Source organism: Ptychodera flava, chromosome 8 (assembly GCF_041260155.1).
Source record: "Ptychodera flava strain L36383 chromosome 8, AS_Pfla_20210202, whole genome shotgun sequence".
In the NCBI taxonomy this organism is placed as follows: Eukaryota; Metazoa; Hemichordata; class Enteropneusta; family Ptychoderidae; genus Ptychodera; species Ptychodera flava.
In genome coordinates this window covers 27,126,537-27,148,328 of record NC_091935.1, presented here as the reverse complement: position 1 = coordinate 27,148,328, position 21,792 = coordinate 27,126,537, and the positions used below count along the sequence as shown (strand labels likewise).

The 21,792-nt window shown below is 36.4% G+C and overlaps 1 protein-coding gene across 7 annotated transcripts in view; it reads left to right on the top strand.

Moving 5' to 3' along the window:
* The first annotated feature begins 91 nt into the window (after positions 1 to 91).
* LOC139138924 (uncharacterized) overlaps positions 92 to 21,792 on the top strand; it is a 38,151-nt gene continuing 16,450 nt past the window's right edge. Inside the window, exons 1-2 of one of the 7 annotated variants that reach the window (XM_070707536.1) lie at positions 92 to 467; positions 12,262 to 12,458. In XM_070707536.1, the coding sequence (XP_070563637.1) occupies positions 12,384 to 12,458 (75 nt within the window). In that variant the 5' untranslated portion in view covers positions 92 to 467; positions 12,262 to 12,383. Of the gene's footprint in view, positions 468 to 10,793; positions 10,868 to 12,261; positions 12,459 to 16,386; positions 16,624 to 18,199; positions 18,456 to 19,921; positions 20,067 to 21,792 lie in introns of those variants that run through there. The other 6 variants (XM_070707537.1, XM_070707538.1, XM_070707542.1 and 3 more) reach the window with 6 other exon arrangements.

Below are 21,792 nucleotides of genomic sequence, written 5' to 3'. Positions count from 1 at the left end.
CTTTTGTTCATACTGTTGACAACTGACCGCAGCTGGGGGGTAAACACAACCATACAATTTGCATAGCTAATGTGAACCTGTCTGACATGACAACACATTTACGAACTCACTAAGGCGAGACATATTGACAGTGCATTGCTGGTGTGGTTGGAACTTCACGTACGAACATTTATGTTTTTGAACGAACGAATGAAGACGATATCGAAAGTATAGGTATCAGGGAGGAGTTATTTGCAAGTCTTTCGTTTAGCGGGCCGGGCAAGACCTGTTATCGCTGTCATCACGTCCGCAAACTTTGTTCAAGCAAGTTTTGTGCTCGAGGATTGTCTCTTCTCAACGCGGTAACCTGTCATGGGTATTGCAGACAGACAGTAACCACATCGGCCAGCTCAGGTAGGGAAAACTTTGGCTCCGCAGTTTAGTATTTTACCCGACGACAGAACTGTGGACTCGAATATCGGAGACGTGTAAGTACCAATCTCTGATTAGTCAACGCAACACCTCTTTGATTTAAACCTTCTGCTGTAATTATTTTCCACTCTTTTCTTTCTTCCAAAAATTCTGACATGCGAGGTGTTAAGTGTAGTCACACACCTTTCCGGATAATGGTAGCAACAACTACTGTATGAGTGGCTGTGTATGCGGAAAAAAAAAACACGCACGGAGGGCATTTAAAATATTTATTTGTGTGAACAATTGGGTAGTCTCGAGTCATTGAATTCTTCAACTCAGAAGCAAGCTTTTGAAAAAATGCCACAGTTGACATTTTATCACAACTTCGAAACTCTGATTAAAATTACATGTACAGTAAGAAAGTTTTGGGAACCTGTAGGGCATAGTGAGTCTATGCTGGATAGACTATCAAATTATATACATGTACAAACATGGCAACCACACTTTCAGTTATATATCATCACAAGGTTGTATGATTTGCATCACAGTAAATTACTGGAAAGTTGAGTTATATATAATAATATATATATATATATATATATATATATATATATATATATATATATATATATATATTGTGGACAATATATATATGATTCAACTCAAATTTTGGCAAAAATTATTGCAGTTTGTTGATATTGAGTTTATAAAACATCAAAGACGTGGTAAAACAAATTCATTCTTTGTATTGAATAGTGCATGTCTTGGCATAATAGTACTCATAGCATATCATTCAATCTGGCTTTGCTTGGTTAGAAAAAGAATCATGCTTGCAACCTCTGAGAATGGGCTATGCTAATAGCGCACATGAAGGTGTCATAAACAGTTTGTGATTTTCAGTGGAAAACTTGACAATTTGTTAAATACTTTGATATTTGTATCCACCTACCCATCTCTTTTATTTATTTATTCATTTTAAACATCCTTGTGTTCAACTGGTCCTATTTTACCTATCCTTGAGGATACATTGCAATGCATTATGGGATAGCACACCACCATCCCGTCACTGTCACTGCAATATTGCCTGTAGATCACATTGTACTTTGTACCTATGAAACAGATAAATAATTAGAAGATAAATAAATAAATAAAGAAATATAAATGGGTAAATAATACTGGTGGCTTAATTCTTCATTTGGTATATAATTATTCTTTAATATCAGAACACGTTTTAATTTTTGTAGGCTATCATATAATCTTGATACACGTTTGATGTCTTCTTGTCATTTATTGTACCTGAAGAGAATTGAAACTCATCGTTTATACCTACTTTGTGTAAAACTTGAAGGATATTGTGATCACTGACGTTCACTGTTATCTGTGTTGTCAAATATCCTTATTCAGCCTTTTAGCCTGCTTTGAAAATCAATAATCAACAAACATTAACTTTAAAGGTATGCCTCTGTTTATCAAAACAATTTATCAAAGACAGGTCTTTTATGTTTCTTGCTTTAAATCCAAACGCCATTGTGAAATAACCTTTCACCTTTCTCTCCAAAAGTGATATAACTCAACAAGAGTAATTTACCAGGAGAGTTTATGCCTCTTCTCGAAGATTCAAAGAATTAGTTAACTTTTATTAAAATGTTTTCATCATTAAAATCATTCATGGACGGTAAAAGCTTAATACTTCATTGAAGTATTTTATGACCAGCATAGTAAAGTATTGATTAATCCCACCACAAAGGCATTAAGAAATCAATAAATTTGAAGTTTGGCCACTTTTCAAAAACATGACAATATCAATAGAATTAAATGGACTTTGGTTAATCACAAGGGTTACGTTCATGGGAATCAAACAGGTGCATTAGTCAATGATCACTCATGCAAAGTCGTGATTTTTACATCTGGTGCTCTTGCAAAAGTGACTGGCATTTACATGTATTAACAGGTAAATATTTCATGTCTGTTGTTTTTGTGTTTCATCTGTCTGGTGGCATATTGGACTGGTAGAGGGATGATAACCCCGTTCAGACAGACAAAATGTCATCGCCGGTACATGGATGTACATGTAACCTTAACATCGGTGTTATAAGAGGAATTTGAACGCTCAGTGTTGGTCTAGCATTGGACCAATTTTGTCCTGATTAGGATGTCAAGGACTTACACAAAATTTGAGTTGTCCCAGAAGATTTCTGTATGTCAACATATAACACTGGCTCTGGTCCCAGATAATCACCAACTTTGATCATCACATTTACATTTTCGGACGTTTTCAATCCAATCCAATCCGAGTAAAGATTGTAATGTCATTATAGTTTTAAAAATGTGTAAATAAATGTTCACAAGGTGTCATATATGGCCGATTTGTTAAGATCCAGAGACTTTTTTCTCTATTCAAAATTTACATATTTTCATATGTAAAAATTTTTTATAACAATATCTTATGCCAACAAACTTCAAACTTGTTTCAGAAAAGGAATGACATTTTGATAGATTTTAGCAGATGTACAGTACGATTCTGAAGGAATAGAACTACATCCAATAGATATTCCAGTGTTGTTGAACAGTTTCAGTGGCTATACTTGACAACGTGTAGAACGATGTATCTTTCAATTCTCATGTTGTAGAAAATTATCAGTGCCATTTGCAGTAAAAACCTGGCATGCATATGATCATATACTTCCATTTTTCACATGTACAATTAATCAGAAATATACCAAGCTTTCTGTGACAGTATCCAGATGTTTGTGTTATTTCTGTTTTATAAACTGTCAAAATTAAGTTTACAGCAAATGTCTGTATGCATTTTATCAAGGAAAGATTGAAATTTGAACTCTCCAACAGGAAAGTTTCAACTCTCTGTGGGAAAGATTGAACTCTACTGCTTCGTCTTCTGCTGTAGGAAACAAAAATTTGACTGAATATTTTGTTGAAGAGGGTAGAACCCATTCCAGTTTCAAAATGTGTGGCATTCATTTGTATCGTTTGACCCATGTCCAGTGTCTGCTTTTGTTTTGTGCGTATGCGATACGTCAGAGAAGTCATTTTCTTTTGGAGGCTTTGTGCAACTTTGAATAGCACCTGTGGTCAGTCCTTTTGTCATTGTCAAATTGCTGCCTGTTGGATTGCGCCCAGCAAGTGCATGACAGAAAATAGAACAAACAATTGGTCCAGATTTGTGTTAGTCAGGGTTTCCACGCAACATTGAATCCGGAACACTGGAAATACTGCAAGGCAAGCAGACGGGATAACATTGAATGGAATATCTATTGACACAGCCAGGCTCCATGTTTGATATTCGGCTCACAGTGTTTGCAAAATTTGTCTCTTTTGATTGCAGAACTACTCTGCAAGACTGACAGCAGTTGAAGTTGTTGGCAAATTAACGCTAATCAGATATGGCCATTTTACCGTAGACACTTGATGATTTTACTCCACAAAACACAAACACTGCTATCTATAACATTTATCTTTGCCCAACCACCTGTTGAAGAGTATAATAGTATTATTAAAAGTCAGCATGTTTTTGAAGTTGCCACATTTGTGTTTTTATGCTTATTTTTTTAAATAAAATCGACTATTGTTGTTAGTGAAAATGAAGTCATTGTAGCAATAATAATATTATCGTTCATGTCAATAATAATAGTGAAAAATAATGCTAAAATTAAGTGATACATGTATCATACCATTAGATATTTAAGTGCACTCATCCATTACCACAGCATTAACCCATATTCCCAAATCACAGGTACTTTTGTAAATAGCTTTTGACGCCTACGATGTGAGTATGCTCTACTTCTCCTAATAGTGCTGATTTCGATTGTAGCTTTAACCCACGACATTTACCCTGGCTAACAGAAATTGAGTCAAACTTTGAGTTTATGCATTTAATTAAATAACACTGCAACTTGTGGTGAGGTATACTTTGGCGCATGATTTTCACTGTTTCAACAAGCACAGTGGTGGCAACAAGGTAACAATTTTACCATTCCTTATAATGAAGAGTAATTTTTGTCAAGGAAAATATCTGTTTTAAATATATTTGATTGGAATTCTAGCTAGGCCATTAAGAATGAGCCCTGTAACTATCAGTAATTCTAATGTACACATGTGCATATGGACATAACCCGAACACACATACTAGTAAATAGATGTACTAATACGTGCACAAGCTACATCTCATGTTTTACTGGAGACATTGGTTTAAAGTGCAGTGAATAATGTTTGTCCAAACTAAGTGATTTACATGTACATGAAAATTTCCCCCTACCCTATAGCTGTACACCTACAAATTGTACTCTGTAGGGTTCCAGACAACTAGGAAAACAGATACAAGCGACATTCAGCTACAGTATTGTACTGAAAGAAAATGCCTACAGGTCGTTACTAAGAGATGCATCACATAGAATTATTTCCCTGGCTTGAAGAAAAAACAGCCCCCTGGTATTGATCCCCTGAATGGCATGGATTACAAAACACAATGACAGAATTACCATCCCCACTTTCCACAGCCGCAAGCCAATCTGCTGTTCTGGTAAAATTTCTGAAGGGCCAAAACAACCACTAAAAATAAGTCACCCAGTGTATGTATATTTCCAGCTTCGTGTGCACTTCGATCAGATAGGTGAAGGCCAAAGCCCAGCATTGTCTGATAACTCTCTGAATTCCTTGGAGAACCATCAGAAATCTCTCCTGAATAACAAAACATGTAGAGGACAAGAGGCTTATTCATCTAAAGAGCTTGTTTTTAGATGACACAGAATAAAAACCTGTTATGTGTTTAAGTACTGATAAGTCCCTCTGTGGAGTTAGGTACAACTAATTGAATGTAGATTATGCTTGTATTTACTGAGAGGAATTCCTAGTATCCAAAGATGTCATCTTTAACAGGTACAAGAAGGCAGTCAGGTTACTCAGTGAAAACAAAATTATCCTTTCAAGGTATTACACGGTAAAGACAAAATGAGCTTTTCACTGCAAATGTTTGTTTGTTGGTTTAATGGTGTCTTTACCAGAGAGCTTTGCAATCAAACAAATCCTTGGTTGGTAGTTCTTTCTTCTTACCTCCGTGGTTCAACGGGCAGGATTTTCTCTACTGCCACCATATGCATGCAACCAAATATATGCACAAGGTAGTGAAAGTTAAAAAAAAACAACAACATCAGTTTGTATCACTGCATACTTTTTCCTGTTTTACTTTTTACATATAATTGATGGTCACAGCTGCGAGGAATCCTGCTCATTAACTGCCATTGTTTTAGAGTTAGACGCTTGTGTCTCAGTCAGTTCAAAACAGCCAACAACACAGCCAGCAGGCAGAGAAAACACCATCATGGCGGCTCGGTTGAGTCACCATCGTTGCAATTTAGGTAGTACTTTAACCCATAAATCTGAGGAGTAAATTCATTTGACAAAATGATTGCCATATAAAAAGACCAATTCCTTTGTTGTCAGAGATGGTCTTTTGAAAGAGTTGAGCAGGCATCAGAATTATACTGGACTGGTATTCATTACATTTGTATGTCTAGAGCCTGCATTAACCTTTTGACCCATCATGACCCCAGCAGCAATGACATGCAATGGGTTACCAAACATTTTCTTGCTGTAATGAGTTACCAAAATATGCTCACGTTTTGGCTGAGTGACCAATTTTGTTCTCAAAAACGACCCAACAGTGTCGTTAATAAACAGGGATTATTGTAATATCATTTAATATTGTTCACAGTTTATTAAAACACATTAAAAAGCTGTTTTTGATTGTCAAACTTTGGCACATTTTGTACATTTCTGGACAATGAAATAGGGGTTGATACTTAATATTTTCATCATCATGTCTAGCTGTTTGACAGTCAGAACAGAAAACCTGGAATCATATTGACTTTTTGTTATCATATTTCACAGTTTGATCAAATGACAGCGTAATTTAATTATAGCTTCTAAAGTTATGCTGTAATTTGATCAAATGGCTAAATGCTGCTGGCTCTCAGAAAGTGAAATAGAAGCAAAAATAGGCAATCCAAAACTATCTGACCGAAATCTTAAACAGTCCTCAGAAGGTACCAATTGGTTCTAAGTAGCAACCCATTTGAAAACAAAACTACCCATGATTCAACAGGTTTCTCTAAAATGGAATGTTAGCATGCAGTGTTTGTCCATGGACAGTGGCTCTGCAGTCTATACTCTAAGTTGAAGAAATGTCAATCACTGGGGATGTTATCTTGTTGGGTGTCTGAAAGAATCTAGTGCAAAAGCCAATCAGATTAGAAATCTTGTTTCCATAAAGGAGCATTGTTGTCAAGAAAAAAAAACAAACATCAAAAAGAATAACATTGTCTGTGCAGTGTAAACTCTTTGATGAAGCATTTCTGATTATTACTGGAATTTTGAGGTTAATTATTGACTTTGATAACACATAGTTTTTTGTGGCAGGTTCCTTGATTTTGTTAGTAACTATAATAAATATAAACAAATTAAGTGTTTCAATGATCAATTGAGTGCCTACGCTGTTTGCTGATTGGTGCAGTTAAAATTTGTCTTTACCAAAGAACAGAGACTAGATATTTGAAAATCCATGGCTGTTTTACTTACAAATGCAATTGTCTTGTGATATGATCAGACTATGTGTAACCATGGTGATCAGTGTAGTTTACTTCAACCAACTGTTTATATATATCATTTCTGAAATTGTTTGCCTCATACAACCTGTTGCAAAGTCGCAGCACATTTGCTGCGTAACTGATTGCAGGAATTTCTCCACAAGTTCATATTTTCAGAAGCAAAGTAGGTGGGATCTTGAAAGCTTGCCACTAATTTGCTATAAACTTAGCATGTACATGAAGTTCCACTGCAAACTTGCCAGAAGTTTGCCTTGCATTTGTAGCAAAGCTGAAACCTTCTGCAAACTCGGTCGTGTAAATTATATGCTCTTAAGGGGTTGCGAACTTTCCACACTCGGAAAATTTTCAGCAATAATTATGGTCCCCCCAATACTTCATATATATTATTTTGATCAATTCATCAGTTTACAAAATGTATATATTTTAGTTTTCTTCATAATGTCTAGATCTACTCAATGAGCCTTAAAATTCTGATCACGACCAATTGGAAAGGAAAAACTCTTTGTGTGTTGTTTCCATGACTCGAACAAACAGTAAATTTACCAAAATACAAAGTGCACTGTCTGCTCTGTGGTCAGTGATGAGTTAAATGTCCAATAAACTAAACTCATTATACATCACCCACAGCTTTGTACATGCTCCTTTTGATAGGTAGCTACGGATAATAGTGATGTTGGGCAATTTCATGCTACTGTTAACCTATAGAAAAACATGTTTGTCCAGCCTTTAGGTTGTAATAGTTTCGAAAAAACAAAAATTGCTTGCAGCCATTGAAATGCCTGATTCAAAGGTATAACTTTAGGATTTATATTGGGTTGGGTCAGGCCGGACACACAATGACTTCATTATTTGCTATTTAAATGAGATAATTATGGGATGGATTCAGAAAAAGAAAAACCCTGATAGCTCAGAGGTGTGAATGATTTATAACTGTTTTCAAGTGTGTTTCTATATTGTTTGGGGTGGGAGTGATCTCTTTTGCCCCAACCATTTGAATTCATTCGGGTGTGAGCAGTGAGGTATGGGTGGCCAGGATAGTAATTCATTTTCACTGTAGCACTCGACTGGTGAGACTCAGAAAGAATTTTGCATGGTTAAGTTGTAGATGTAGTCCTCAATCTGTGGTTCTGGCCGTAGTTCCTGTTCTATGTGTATGCCTGTCTTTAGTTTAGTGTTCTGTTGAAGCTTTATCAAGCTCACCAAATTTGTGTTTGAGATTAAAAGCTGATAAAACCTATCTGGTTGACATTATCTTGTTGTTGTGATCTGGCTGTCAAACCCCCATGAACAACTATGAAATAGCTTACCAATTGCCTCCATGTTTTGTGTTTTTTCAGCTATTTCAAATTAATAATGGAAAAAGAAAAAGCATTTTTTGTAAAGTGAAACACATAAAGTTGCAGGAATAGCAGAATCCTCTGTAGTATGCCCTCTGTGTCAATAGTGTGCACTTCTGACTCAAAACTGTTCTCTTTGATGCAGCATAGAACTTCCAGAAGAGACTTCTTGAGGGCCATAATGGATGGAACGAAAACTTACATTTCACGTCTGTTGATATATATAGGGTTTTGAAATATTTTGCGTCATGAAAAACGCAACTTTTTGCTTTTTAAATAAGTGACAGCTAGTACAGCAACAATTTATGATAAATTTCACTGAAAATGGTGGGTCTGAAAGACTAATATGAAGGATTGTGAAAGACAATATTTCTAAATACAGGAAGGATGAGAGCAGTATTTTCTGCGCAGAATTGGGTGAAGGACAGTTTAATCTCTCCAGAATAGGGTGATTGACTGTCTTATCAGTAAAATTTGTTGATGGCCAGCATTTTCACAACATTTAATAATAGGGCGAAGGACGGTATTTTTCCTTCAAAATAAGGCAAGGGACAACAATGAACATTGTTTAGTGCCGAATGTTTAAGGGCAGGATAGAGGATAGAGGACAGTATTTTCACAACAGAATGCAGTGAAGGACAGCATTTTCTATATGTAATTGGATGAAGGATATTACTATCAATGCAATACTATCAGTGCAGAATATGGTGAAGGGCAGTGTTTTCATTACTGAATAGGGTGATAATAACCGCCCTTTACATGTATCTTATTCTTCACCGAAAATGTTGCCCTTCACCTGATTACATAAAGAATATGCAATGTTATGCCACTTAATTAGGTGATTTATTCATCCTTCTCTGTCCTTCCTTTTAGTTTTTGCTAACATTTTCAGCGTTCAAGCAAACTCAGTATGTGAGGTCATGTAGGGGTCATGAAACTGGCCAATTACAGAGTTACACTCAGAGTGAGCATCAGCTCAAGGAATTCATGATGCAGATGATGATTAGTCAGTTTTATGGTTGACTGATTGTCAATGTCTGACAAAACTCATCTACATAGGAAATCATGTACTGACTTGTGTTTTGCATACTGTAGCTTCGTATTTGTACGTTTCACTGCCAGCAAATTGTAAGACAAAATCAAGGTGGAGGGACAAAGCTGTCAGAGTTCTCTTTCAGAAAAGAACACTTGTGAAGCAAGTTTATGAATTGAATATATTCAAAATCGATAGATGAAATCTTCTGAATTGCAAATATTGTCAGCTGTTCCATTTTTGAAAATCACAAATTAGCATATTGCCTGCTTAGCAGGCAATAAAACGCATATTCCTTGTGAATGAGATTTGATAGTGAAAGTGCCTTCTAATAAGTGGCAAGAAAACACATCTTATATTGTTTCTATGATTTCAATACAAATGATATTGATAGAACAGGTGGAATTTAATTCTCATTCATTTTTATTTCCATTTTTATGTTATGAAGAGAGTATTGGAGTTTTCCCAAATTTTATCAACATTTTATTTTCTGAATTTATGGGAATCTGAAAAAGATACAATGCAGCTTTGGATTTCCAAGTTTTAGGTTATGTGCCATAGAAACTTACATTTTGATGAAGGGATAATAAAATAAGTGTACCTACGACTACAAATGTACCATGGAAGCCTACTTTGTGACTGCTTCAGGAATACTTTTTATGTTGATATTTATTACCTTGTATGTTCACTTTTGAGTAAAATTTAGATTTGTCACTGTATCAAATTGACATTCTATTCAGTTGCAAAAGTTTGTTGTGCGTATGCCTACATGGAAAAGCAGTCTACCTACTCATTTGTACATATCCTCACACGGGAAAACATATATCATATTCATGCATCGTGTAGGAGAGGCAAATGTAGATGTAGAAAACAAATATGTCTATCAACATCAATTTATCAACTCATTGGATTGGTCCAGGCTGACAGATTGTGAACAGTGCAATTGAGGCCTATCCAAATAACAGCGATTAGCGCCCTCTAGTGTTGCAAGGAAACAAATCCATCAGGATTGTGTAAACACTTCTACAAACCTCAATCAATACAAGATGTAGGAAATACTAGTATTTGAAAACCCGTCAGCAGAGACTAGCCCTGAAATTATATAAAATTTGAACAGATTATTGTGAGCATAAAGAACTTGTATTTGTTGTCCCAGAAATGAGTATATTTTATAGAATTACACTGTAATCATAGAAAGATGGAATATTGTTCATTGAAAGAATTGGTTGTAAATGGTAATATTCAAGCCATCTAATCTATGTCATGACACGAAAAATCAATATCCGTTGCCACTGAATCTTCTGCAGATAACAGTTTCTCACAATCAGTTCAGGAAACCATCAATATATTTGCTTGTTCACTCAAAAATTGCCCTTTCATATGTAAACGAGATGATGTTATGCTGCGTGTGTGTTCCTGTGAAACGAGCCTAAGCAATAATCTAGTAGTGTTTCCTACGTAAGTCAGTTCATATCTGCATGAAGGTAATACATTTAAATTCAGATCTCTTTAGTTTTAAGTACGTAATGGTTGGAATTGCTCAAATTTTTAATTTTGTGTTCTATAATTTTTTAACAAAAGTCTCCCGCTGAGCTAGTAATCGTTGCATATTTTGTCTTGATGTGTCTGCAAACATTACATTAATTGTTTTAATAGCAATTCACAAAATTCAGTATCACTCTGATGATAGTGAATGTGTTTCTTTGCGTGTCCTTGTCTTTGTCAGTCGCACAGGGAGGTATGTGTGCTTCAATTTGCAAGCAAATATCAATTGTCTTTGGAAGTTGAGCATTTGGAATTGGTCAAACAGATTACACAATGCATGTACTTGACCATTTGTGTAATTTGCTGTTCAGTTTAAGTAACGAAATTGCACTTAATGGTCGTATTTGCTTTTCACTGTATGCACATATAGATTCGGTTTCTCTCTCTGTCTTTCCTCATATGCATATGTATTTCTGTCTTTGTTTTTATCTGTGTGTGTGCAAGTGTGATGGTGTGTGACGTGTGTGTGTGTGTGTGTGTGTGTGTGTGTGTGTGTGTGTGTGTGCAGTTATCATGTTATATGGATGAATGTTGAATTTTGTTCAACCTCATGTTTTTAGTGTGCAACTTTAACATCATTGTTGCCTCTCTGTGTTGCCTCTTGTATGGGGAGAAAATCTCCCTTTGATCAAGGTGTTAAGCATTATTTTCATGTTGTCAATTTACTGATAACACCAAGTGTAGATATCGATAAGAACATGTAGTAATACACTTTTAAATTTAATATTTGCATGTTTTTTATACAAGATAACTTGTTATTGTAATGTTGAGATGGAGCTTTTCTGGGAAATTTGGATATCCTCACTGCCGCATATTGATGAGACTGTCATTATTCATTCGTCAATTTTATTTCAGTGCGATATCTTTTCAGTTTGGTTTGAATGTAATGCTCAGACAGTGTTATCAGCTGCCATGGCAACAGGCTGTCAATTCTCCAGTTGCTATTCTTCAAAATAGAATTACATGTGAATGACACAATTGTATTTTGTAATTTAATCTCTAAATTATACATAGATATATATATATATATATATATATATATATATATATATATATATATATATATATATATATATATATATATATATATACATACATACATTCATATATGCACACACACACAGTTATAATTTTTTTTAGTTTTTAAAGAAAGAAAACAAAGAAAACTGTCCCTGAATAATAGGGATTTTGACTCTGAGAAATAGTCATAAATACATTATGTCATATTGTTATTTATCAATGAAGATAACATTCATGATAATTACTTGTCAATAAATTAAAAGGATATAAAAATGTGAGATGAAAGCTAATATACAGTTTTCATTTCTTTCAGATATTCACCGTGATCTCGATGGACTGAACATGTCTAGTTGACTGCACTGTGTCCCAGTACCACAGCAATTATCCTCTGATCAGCTTGATCCATGCATTACAAGTTGAATTGATAATATCACCATGACTGAGCGTTGTTTAGCAGCCCTGGACTATGTGGATCTGCAGTGCCAACAGTTGCACAAGAAACATACCAAGGTAGGTTCATGGTGATATTGACGTAATGGCAGGAGGAGTAAGCCTGTCCCTTCACAATCACGGTGAAATTTTAAAAGAAATATCAAATTGACAAGAGTTCAGAAATGTGGTAAGGGGAGGGAGGGGGCACACTGATGAAAAACTAATATGAATAGTGAAAAAATTACATTAAGCCATATTTAATGAGTACATGTATATGAATCTAGCAGCTGCATGTATCTTCAAATATGTCATGATAGTTTTAAACAGCTTGAGTTTTGACCGTATTTTCCTAATTTGCATGATTTCTCTCTGCTGTCAATAAAATTTTTACTGTAGATGTAGATTGTATGTTCAATTTGTTGAAGAAATCATATGATCTTACATGTAACTTATTTTGTACTTTATCTTGTATTATGAGCTATCTTATATCTGAAATTCCCCTCAAAAGTAGTGAACAATTTGCCACTGTTAATTGAAAACTAAAAATAGGCCATTGAATATTTCAAGGTGGGTTCCTTTTCAAAAATTTTACAATATTCCAAAGTGTCAGTGGTCTCCTTTCTTTGTAAAAATGCTGTTAAAAATCACGTTAGAAATGACATGTGTTTGAAATATATTTTCAATACACAACTTACAAGGAAATTATAAAGCTTAATTGTGTGAAACAATTACCAATCATAAGGTAGGTGTTATAGAAGTTGTTCACCATTGAAATTGGTTGCATGTAACTTGTTGAATGAATCTTTATTGTCCTTGCATAATGTAAAGTTGGTAGAGTTTGTCAAAATTTTGTAATCACAATTTGCATCCATTGTTTGCTGAATTTGGTCACAGTTCTGATATTGCTTTGGAACTATGAAGGTGAAAGGTCAGCTTTGTCAACCTGTGAAACCCTTGCACTTTGGTCAAATGTCCACTTTTATAAATCAATGTATTGTTGTATAATTGTACCCAGCCAACTGGTTACTGACTAGTGCCAGAATAATAATTAGCTCATAAGGCCAGCATTCGATTCAGTGGTAAAATTAAATCTATGACACTGGGGGCCTGACCTGTGCAAAGAACTTCAATTTGACAAGTACACTTGATATTCTCAAGTACTTGCAAAACGTTACATTGTAACTTTGCTGTATCCCATGGCAACAGAACATGCACGCAGTTTTTGTGGATCGCGTAAACACCCAAAGGTCCTTGCGTCCTGTCACCAGAAAGGAAGAAACGTCTACTGTCCATTGTGTTGTGTTCACACAAGGTGAAAAGTCCCAGTGGCGATGTTCATTGTGTTGTGAATGGTTTTCTATGGACTGTTTGAGTGACTGTTTTATTAGGGTTTTGTGAGCTAAGGCCACAAATCAGCTTTAGACTGTTATCACCCCAAGTTTGATTCATCACAGAATCATTGACATCCGTACATCGTCCTTCACCAGGTTACCAACCAAAACCTCTTCCAATTTCAAGTCCGACAAAATTTTATCATTAACTGTTTATTTAAGTAAATGAATTGTTATTTTATGTTAATTGTAATTCAGCAGGTTTATAATTTGTTTAGGGTTATTTTAGTTTGATTCCAGTGTTTTTTTATTTTGCAACTGTGGGTCGGCAGATCCAATTGATATCAATGATTTTCAGATTGGTATAAAATCTAATGGTCTAATAAACCCAGTTTTGAAATCCTGGTTCTAAACATCATCATCTCATTGCTTAATCTACAGGTCTGTGAGAATAGTATCATGCAAATGAGCTACTTTTGGCCCAAAAAATGGAGCTTTAAAACTTTTGTAGTGTGTCTCGTACAAACACCATAAATACCTGTACATTTAGAGTGTATTGTTTGAAAGTCTACAATCCCATCACTGAGAGTTTTAAATTCTACCAGCAGCCAGCTCATCTTAAAAAAGTTGTTTGCAAACAAGGCAGACAATGTTTTTGACATATCAGCAGCCTGGGAATGGATAATTTTGTGATCAGTTATCTCATTAGCATATGGAAAAGTTGCTTTCATTTGCTCATTGCCATATTGAAAAAAGCCATGGTAGCAGGCAGGGAGTATAATTTGGTAATCTTGTGGGGTTTGCTGATGGGAGCCAAAGCATGTTGTGAAGACAAGGCAGTGGGAAGCTTTGGAATGAAGCAAGAGCAGGTGAGAATTTTCGACTGGGGGGGGGGGGGGTAAAGGACATTGAGAGGTCTCTAGGCAGGAGAGGAAAAATTTAAATAATTGCAGGAGGGTAGTTGCAAACAGCTTTTAAAATTTTGAGTTTATAAAAATACAATAGGAAGAAAGCATATTTGCATGTATCACACCTTTGCTCAAATTTTCTGAAAATTGGCTGATTTGCTAACTTTGACTGTTTGTGCTAGAGCCTTCTCCTATCACCAATGCAAATAATGGAATATATTGAAGAATTACAATATTTCTAGAAAGAGCTAAGATGAAGTTGTATTGTGACTATCACTCAGGAATATATCAAAATTACTTTTTACATAACTAATGCGATGTAGTAGAGTAATAGCGACTCTTTTCTGACCATGGTATAGAGTTATCGCAACATTCAGGGAGACCCTTACACGTAATGCAGATCGCTTTCACCCCACACTTGCACAAATACAAATGTACTATAACCAGATCTCGAGTGTGTACCTCACACAAATGCAGATACCATGCTCTGTACAAGCTGGTTAAGGCGGACTAGAGTTGTGTCGTGATTATCCCAATGAAAGTGTTTCACACAAAAAGTAACAATGAGTTGTGATATTTTCCTGAAGTGACTTTATTTTACACCGTCACTGACATGAACAAAGTCTATGATTGAGCCAGTTATTTAATTTCTGACCAACACTGTGGTTATTCATATGAGGAAACACTAAGCAAGATAGGAAGGGTGTCAACTTTGCTTACAAGACTCCAAGATGTGGCTTATTTTATACAATGAACAATACTGCAAATTAAGGTGGGGTTGAAAAACATTGTATTGTAAATGCAAGAATACTTTACGGGTATTCCTTGTTCATTCCAATTTGGCCGCAATATTTAGGTTTACTCAACTTAGCAATAACAGTGTGGGTGTACTTAATAAGTCTTTGTTATGGAAGGGTTAATAATGATAAAACAATACAGACTATCAACTTGAGATATTGGTAGGTTTTAATACTCAACCTAGCAACATGGATGTACTTTAATAAGTCTTGTATGTCTAAGGATGAAATAACAATTGCACTTGTAAACCTGAAGAAGGCTTGACAGAAAGTGCTGTTAATTGACCAAAGAAAAATTTTTCAATAAGGAGCAAAAAAATTAATATTTCCAATATTTACAGCTGTTTGCACACTGTCGAGGTATATCTTTGTTGCTCTGCGATATATTTGAATGATTCAATTGTCATTTCCATGATTTATTATTGCTGATTGTGTAAGTTGTGATAGTGTACAGTCAAGTGGAATACTGCCCTAGCATTAGAGCTGGCAGTTCAAGTTGTAAGATTAATTTATTGCATGTTGTTGTCTGGTACATTTGAACTTTGGCACACAATTTTTTAGAGCCTGTCCATAAATAATAATTCAATAAGGTTGGTCCACATGTAGCCTCTTCTGAATGTAGATGTGTGTATGAAAGTCATGTCTGTGTGTTTTTTTGAAATCTGACTCTGACAGCCACTTTGGAGGATGTTGATGGCAAAATTATGAAAGAGGGAAAAGAAGTTCATGAATGCATGCATCTCCATGGTAATATTGGCATGGCATGGCAATGTCAAGTGTGAATGCTGATGGGGAAGGTCTTGATGGCATATTTCAAGTGCGCAGTGATCACACATTTACAAGTGTCACTAGGATAGCACATTTACAATGTGGCAACATCAAGAGCCCTGAGCCAATTAAAAGCCATCAGAGTACATGTCACACTCAACAATGAGGTGTCTGTATGTTGGCTGAGAGGGCTCATTGCGTTACAGGATAATTTTAACCCAAAGCCACCAAGGTCAGCCTGGGATGGTCTGTCAATATGAAATCAGTCACCTCTATATTGAATGTTACACATGGTAGCACTTTGCTACAGCACCATAACAGTATTGTGTTTAGGGGTGACGTATTCTGCTATGCTGTAAATGTTTGGTCTTTTGACCAGTGGTGCCATAAATATTTGTGACAGTGATGCCAGTCGCTGGTAGATGAAGGTGCGTGACAGGTATGTGGTCATATTTTGTATACCTACGACAGCCTTCTCCGATCCATCTGGCACTGCTAGGAGTGTCAAAATAAGGTGTATGGAATGTCTAGGTCGGACCCTTTCACGGCAGTGTGCGAACTTCTAATTTGTCTGGAAGGCATGTTTTCACTCTGTTGTGTTCCATTTTGTTGGACTAGTTGACTTCGCTGCTGATCGACTCTGAGAGTCTCGGGGTATTTGTGTTCGTTTGTTTGCATTTGGTCAAAGGTAGTTCACTGTAGTAACACCAAACAAGTGTAGAAATTTTTGTTCAGCGTTTTTTTTTAAGGCGTATTGTTTTGTCCGTACTGTCTTTGTCAAAATATTTTTCCTTCAACAATTGCGAAAATGTCACGTCTGAAGGTTGAAGTGTATTACCTACTGATAGAATACATAGCCTTCTTGTCTTGGATATTTTACTTGTAATTCATGATTTACAGTCCAAGTTTTGTCATAGGATATAAGCAACCACAATTCTCCAAGCCATTAGCCAGCCAAAATTCAACCAGCTATTCACAAAAACACTAATTAAATCAAAGACAGACAAAAGTTATAGGAGGAGATTCGTTTGTTAAAGAGGGATTAAGCAGCTCAATTCAGATATGCCATAAATTATTTCTAGCAAAGAAGTATGCAGCCGCATGGTACTAGCTGTGTTTGTTCCTCTAGCTTCAGGAGTAAACTGATTTTTGCTATGTCTGAAGTTTACAGCATTAAAAGTTCACAGTCAATGCTCAGCGTTCTGTAGAGTTAGAGTACAATTGTGTCTTTTCATTAGTCTCCTGTCAACTGATTCCCTTGATGAAAATAAAGCTGATAGAATTTGATGGTTTGATTGCTTGACTGTAAATTAATCCATACTTCAACCCAGCTGACTTTTAATAGTCACAGTAAATCACCTTTCTGGTTTTACAAGCTTTTGTCTGCATTTCTGTCATTACCGGGTATATGATTTTAAATTTGAAGAGATAAAAGATTTTTATTTTATCTGTGAATTATGAATAAATGTCAGCTGACACGTACATTTCATTCTTACAAGTATTACATATTTTTAACGTCACGTCTGATCATGTTGGATCGGAGAGCCATACTGTAATGACTTGAATGTCTGTCACTGTGTTACATCACTGCTGTTTGTCGTCTTCTACTTCACTCGGTGTTCTTTGCTGCTATCTTTGAAATAATGTTTTGTCATGGGTTGTGTCAGTATGGGTGACTTCACAGGCAGGCTGACTAAACAGAGAAACTGGCCAATTGTAATGAGTGTTATTCCATTGTGTTTGAAAGTACATGTCGTACACACAGAGAGATCATTCGGTCGTATTTGCAACACTCACTCAGAACAAGCCCCGCTGAAGTGGTCATTGTAGGCCGAGGTGTTTACCTCCTGCGCGGTCCAGTTTTGATGGGTTTTGTTCCAGACAATACCTTTTACAACAGCGTATCTTCGAGGTGGGTGTGTGCCTGGTTGCCACGGAGATGATTCAGTAACAGTTAAAGGGCATAAAAGGGCGGCGATATTGATTGTTTTGTCAGGTTATTGATGGGTTCGGAGATTATCATTCCGAGTCATTTGTGCTGGAAGAATACGTTTACTGGCTTTAATGTTTTGTCAGCGAGAGAGCGAGTACAGATAGCTGTGGTCACAGATGGTGGATGCATACTAATAGGGAAGCAAGAAGTGATGACTTGTGGGGGAACTTTTCCCGTGAAACTTCATATAATTATTGGATTTAAACAGATTGTGCTTTCAGAAACTCCAACTTCTTTGCTCCGTACACAGAAAACTGACGCATGAGTTGCAGCAGTCGGTGAGTGTGTTCATGACCCCATTCCCACGCATGGCTTACAACTTTTGTTGTGGCTGATCTGAGAGGCTTTGCCGAATTATCAAACATAAGTTCTCTAACCACCCAAAACTTAAGACCCACTTATGTTGTGAAATCCAAAGCATGGCATGCTCTAGTTTTATCAACATTTTTTTGGAATTTAATGGGGATTTGCAATTTAAGTCTCCTAAATGCTTTTACTCTGCTTTGTACCAATGCTCAGTAATCCCCTCGATCTCTGAAAAGACCCAGTGTTGGCTAGAAACAATTCACACACTGAGGCATGCTTTGGGCCGCAACGTAGGAATGTCTTTCTCTTAAAAGGCATTGAACAGTGTCCTTAAAAAAACTCTTGCTGAAGTTCTTATCTGGTGGCTTTTTTCTATTTTTAGCAGGATTACAATAATAGAAAGCTCGGTGTTTGTCAGTGGTTTATGAGGGTACCATGACATCCGCATTTTGCTGACCAATTTAAGACCACTTAATACCTAGAATTTATCAATCTGTACAATACGCAGGCACTGAGAGTTACATTAATATTTTGGAATCGTTATTGCTGTGAAATCACTGCCTGCATTGATCCGATGGGATCGTTTTGCCAAGAACAATTCTTTTATCCTCTACCTTTTTAAAAATTTAATTTGTGCAGTGTAGTGCAGGTGAGCAAATATGAAAGTTTAATTTCCTGAAACAATAGTCAAAGCAGTAGAGATCAATTGAGTTACAGTTACCTTGCACAGCATCAGAAATATCTCGTAAACTGATAATATCTGTGAAGTGATGCAGCTTCATAGAAGTCTTTAATTCTCAAGATAATTTGTAGGTTTTTGCCTGGCAACGATGAACATTATCAGCAAACCATGTCCAATTGTATTGGGAAAATCCCAGAGAAAGACACTGTTTCAAAGTAAAAGAGTGTGGTTAATTTTTTATGTGGCATACAACCACCTGTTTGAGTTGTGATTTCTCTGAAAGGCTTCTCCAGCCTTTTCTGTAAATACAGTTTGGCATATCCACATCACTGTTATTTTTGATGAAAATTCATTTTGGTAACAGTTAAGGGAGATGATGATTATAGTCCCAGTACAGAATGGTCTTTGCTGTTTCATTTGTTTTGTTGCGTTTCTTTTCCAAATAAGTCCCGTAGTGGCCTTCCCTTGTATCAGAACAATTACCGTAAGTGAATCTAGTCTGGATAGGAAATGATCAGAGTTTGTGGTTTGATACAATAAATTTTAGCAGTACATTGGTTAAATGTCAGCATTATTCCAATCACAGATATCTCCTGGACTTTTCAACCCTGCCTGCAGTGGTGGAACATACAAATGTACTTTGGTGCATTGTTAATTTTTGACAGCCAGGCAAGATAATAATCAGAGCTAATTGGCCGATAATTAGATCCATTTAAACCCCATTACCTGGCAATTTGCACTGTTTAGTCAGCACTTGTGTGAGACTCTGAGGCAGGCCTGGTCTCAAATGTCAAATAAGGCTCAGATGACAACTCTCCAGATCTGTGTTGTCAGTGTAAATAACAGCTGCCGAAGGCATGAGGAGCTATACGGCTGCCTAAAGACCAGGCTGCTATCTCAGGTAATTGTAGTACATGTTGCAACAATTTCCCAGGCATGCGTACCATATTTTACATTATGGTTTTCAATGGTTTGATTGTACAAAAAATTTTAACTGAAAGAGATGTGTTTTAGTGTCCCATTAGAGCTTCTTTTAACCCCTACTTGGCACTTTTGCATTCGCAGTGCTTTGGAAAAGCCACTTGCACCACGTGATACGACACTTAAATTCGGTTCCAGTTGTCGCTAAGTGGATGTGTACTCGCTGTCCTCCATAGTAAAGTATTTTCAGATGGCAGCACACAATAACTTTCACGAGCGTTCACTTGCTGCATGGTGTCCATGAGATGTGTGTTCAGGTTTTACGATTCACAGTCGGCCATGGCAGGGATTATGTTTCCGTCACAGACGCAGCTTTGAGCCCTAGTAAACTGGCAGGCGGAAATCATATCTGCCAGGCAGTGTTTACCACCAGACATGTTGAAAGGCCCGAGTGTGTAGGGGGACTCGGTGACCCTGTTGAAGTCTGACACTTGGTAACAGGCGTAGCAAAGAAGAACTTGGTAAGCTTTGTTGTTCCAAGTGACTGAACAGGTACCGTACAGGTGATTTCTGGTTTGATTATTGTTGTAGTCTCTCGTTTCAGCAAAATTTCACAAGAATCAGACTAAAGACGACTGTGTTCAGTGTTGGCTGGATTTCAGTCCTTAAAAATCATTTTTTTTACCACAGCATATATGCCCTGTATGTTAGGCTGTGTTTATTTTGCCTGAACACCCATGTGACGTTACCACTAGAAGCATTGTCTGCCCAGTCACAAGATTGAGTTTCTGTTGTACTGAATGACTCGTTGACTTTGAATTCAAATGATTCAAGGTCTTTTGTTGTGCATGGCTATACAAACCTTACCCACATTTTCCCGTGTCAGTTCAACTTCAACATAAAAGATGGGGTGTTCACAACAAAGACGTCATTGGGACAACATAAATATGTCTTCCAAGTGCAACTCCTTGCATGAACTTGATCCACACGGTCATTTATACAAATTAGTGATGTACTGTATACGAAAATGGGTCTCATACTAGTATGTTTTATGTAAATATGTGTTCAAAGTGTTTTGAAAACTTTAAATGTTTATATGTTGAACTTGATTTAGGCCATTGGACTGTAAAACAGGCCTGCGAAATATAACAAAGTGTTCTAATGTTTACACTTCGTGGCATGTATGGATGGTGGCATATATAAAGTGTTTGTTCAGTGTCAGTCCGGGCAGGAAGAAGGTCATGATTGCAATAGTCGAAGTTAATTCCCCACGGAAATCTTGACATTGCTGTCGATTAAGAGGCAGGTGTAGGTAAATCAAGGTTTTGATAATCTACACCCATATCATGGAGGATGTATGTCACACTGAAGGCTGTACAAGCTTTGCTAGGCTTGTAGTCTCTGTGACAACACAAAACTGCTGTGGCATATGTGTCTACTCATGTGTTCGGTGACCTGACTTTGAAATAGGACATCAACTGTGTCAATATGAACTTTCTGTCAATACCGTAGTTCTCTGTATGAAAGTAATATTATTGTACACTTTTATCTCTTGTCAGGTTTTTCTTTTCTTTATTTGTGTATGTCGTCGATGAGGATCTTGATGCACAGTTAGTGTAATTCTTTTGGATGCACTATATTAAAATCTATTCCAGGACTTTATTTTTCTCTGGCTAAATGCCACTCCCTATAAAGGTACAGAAATT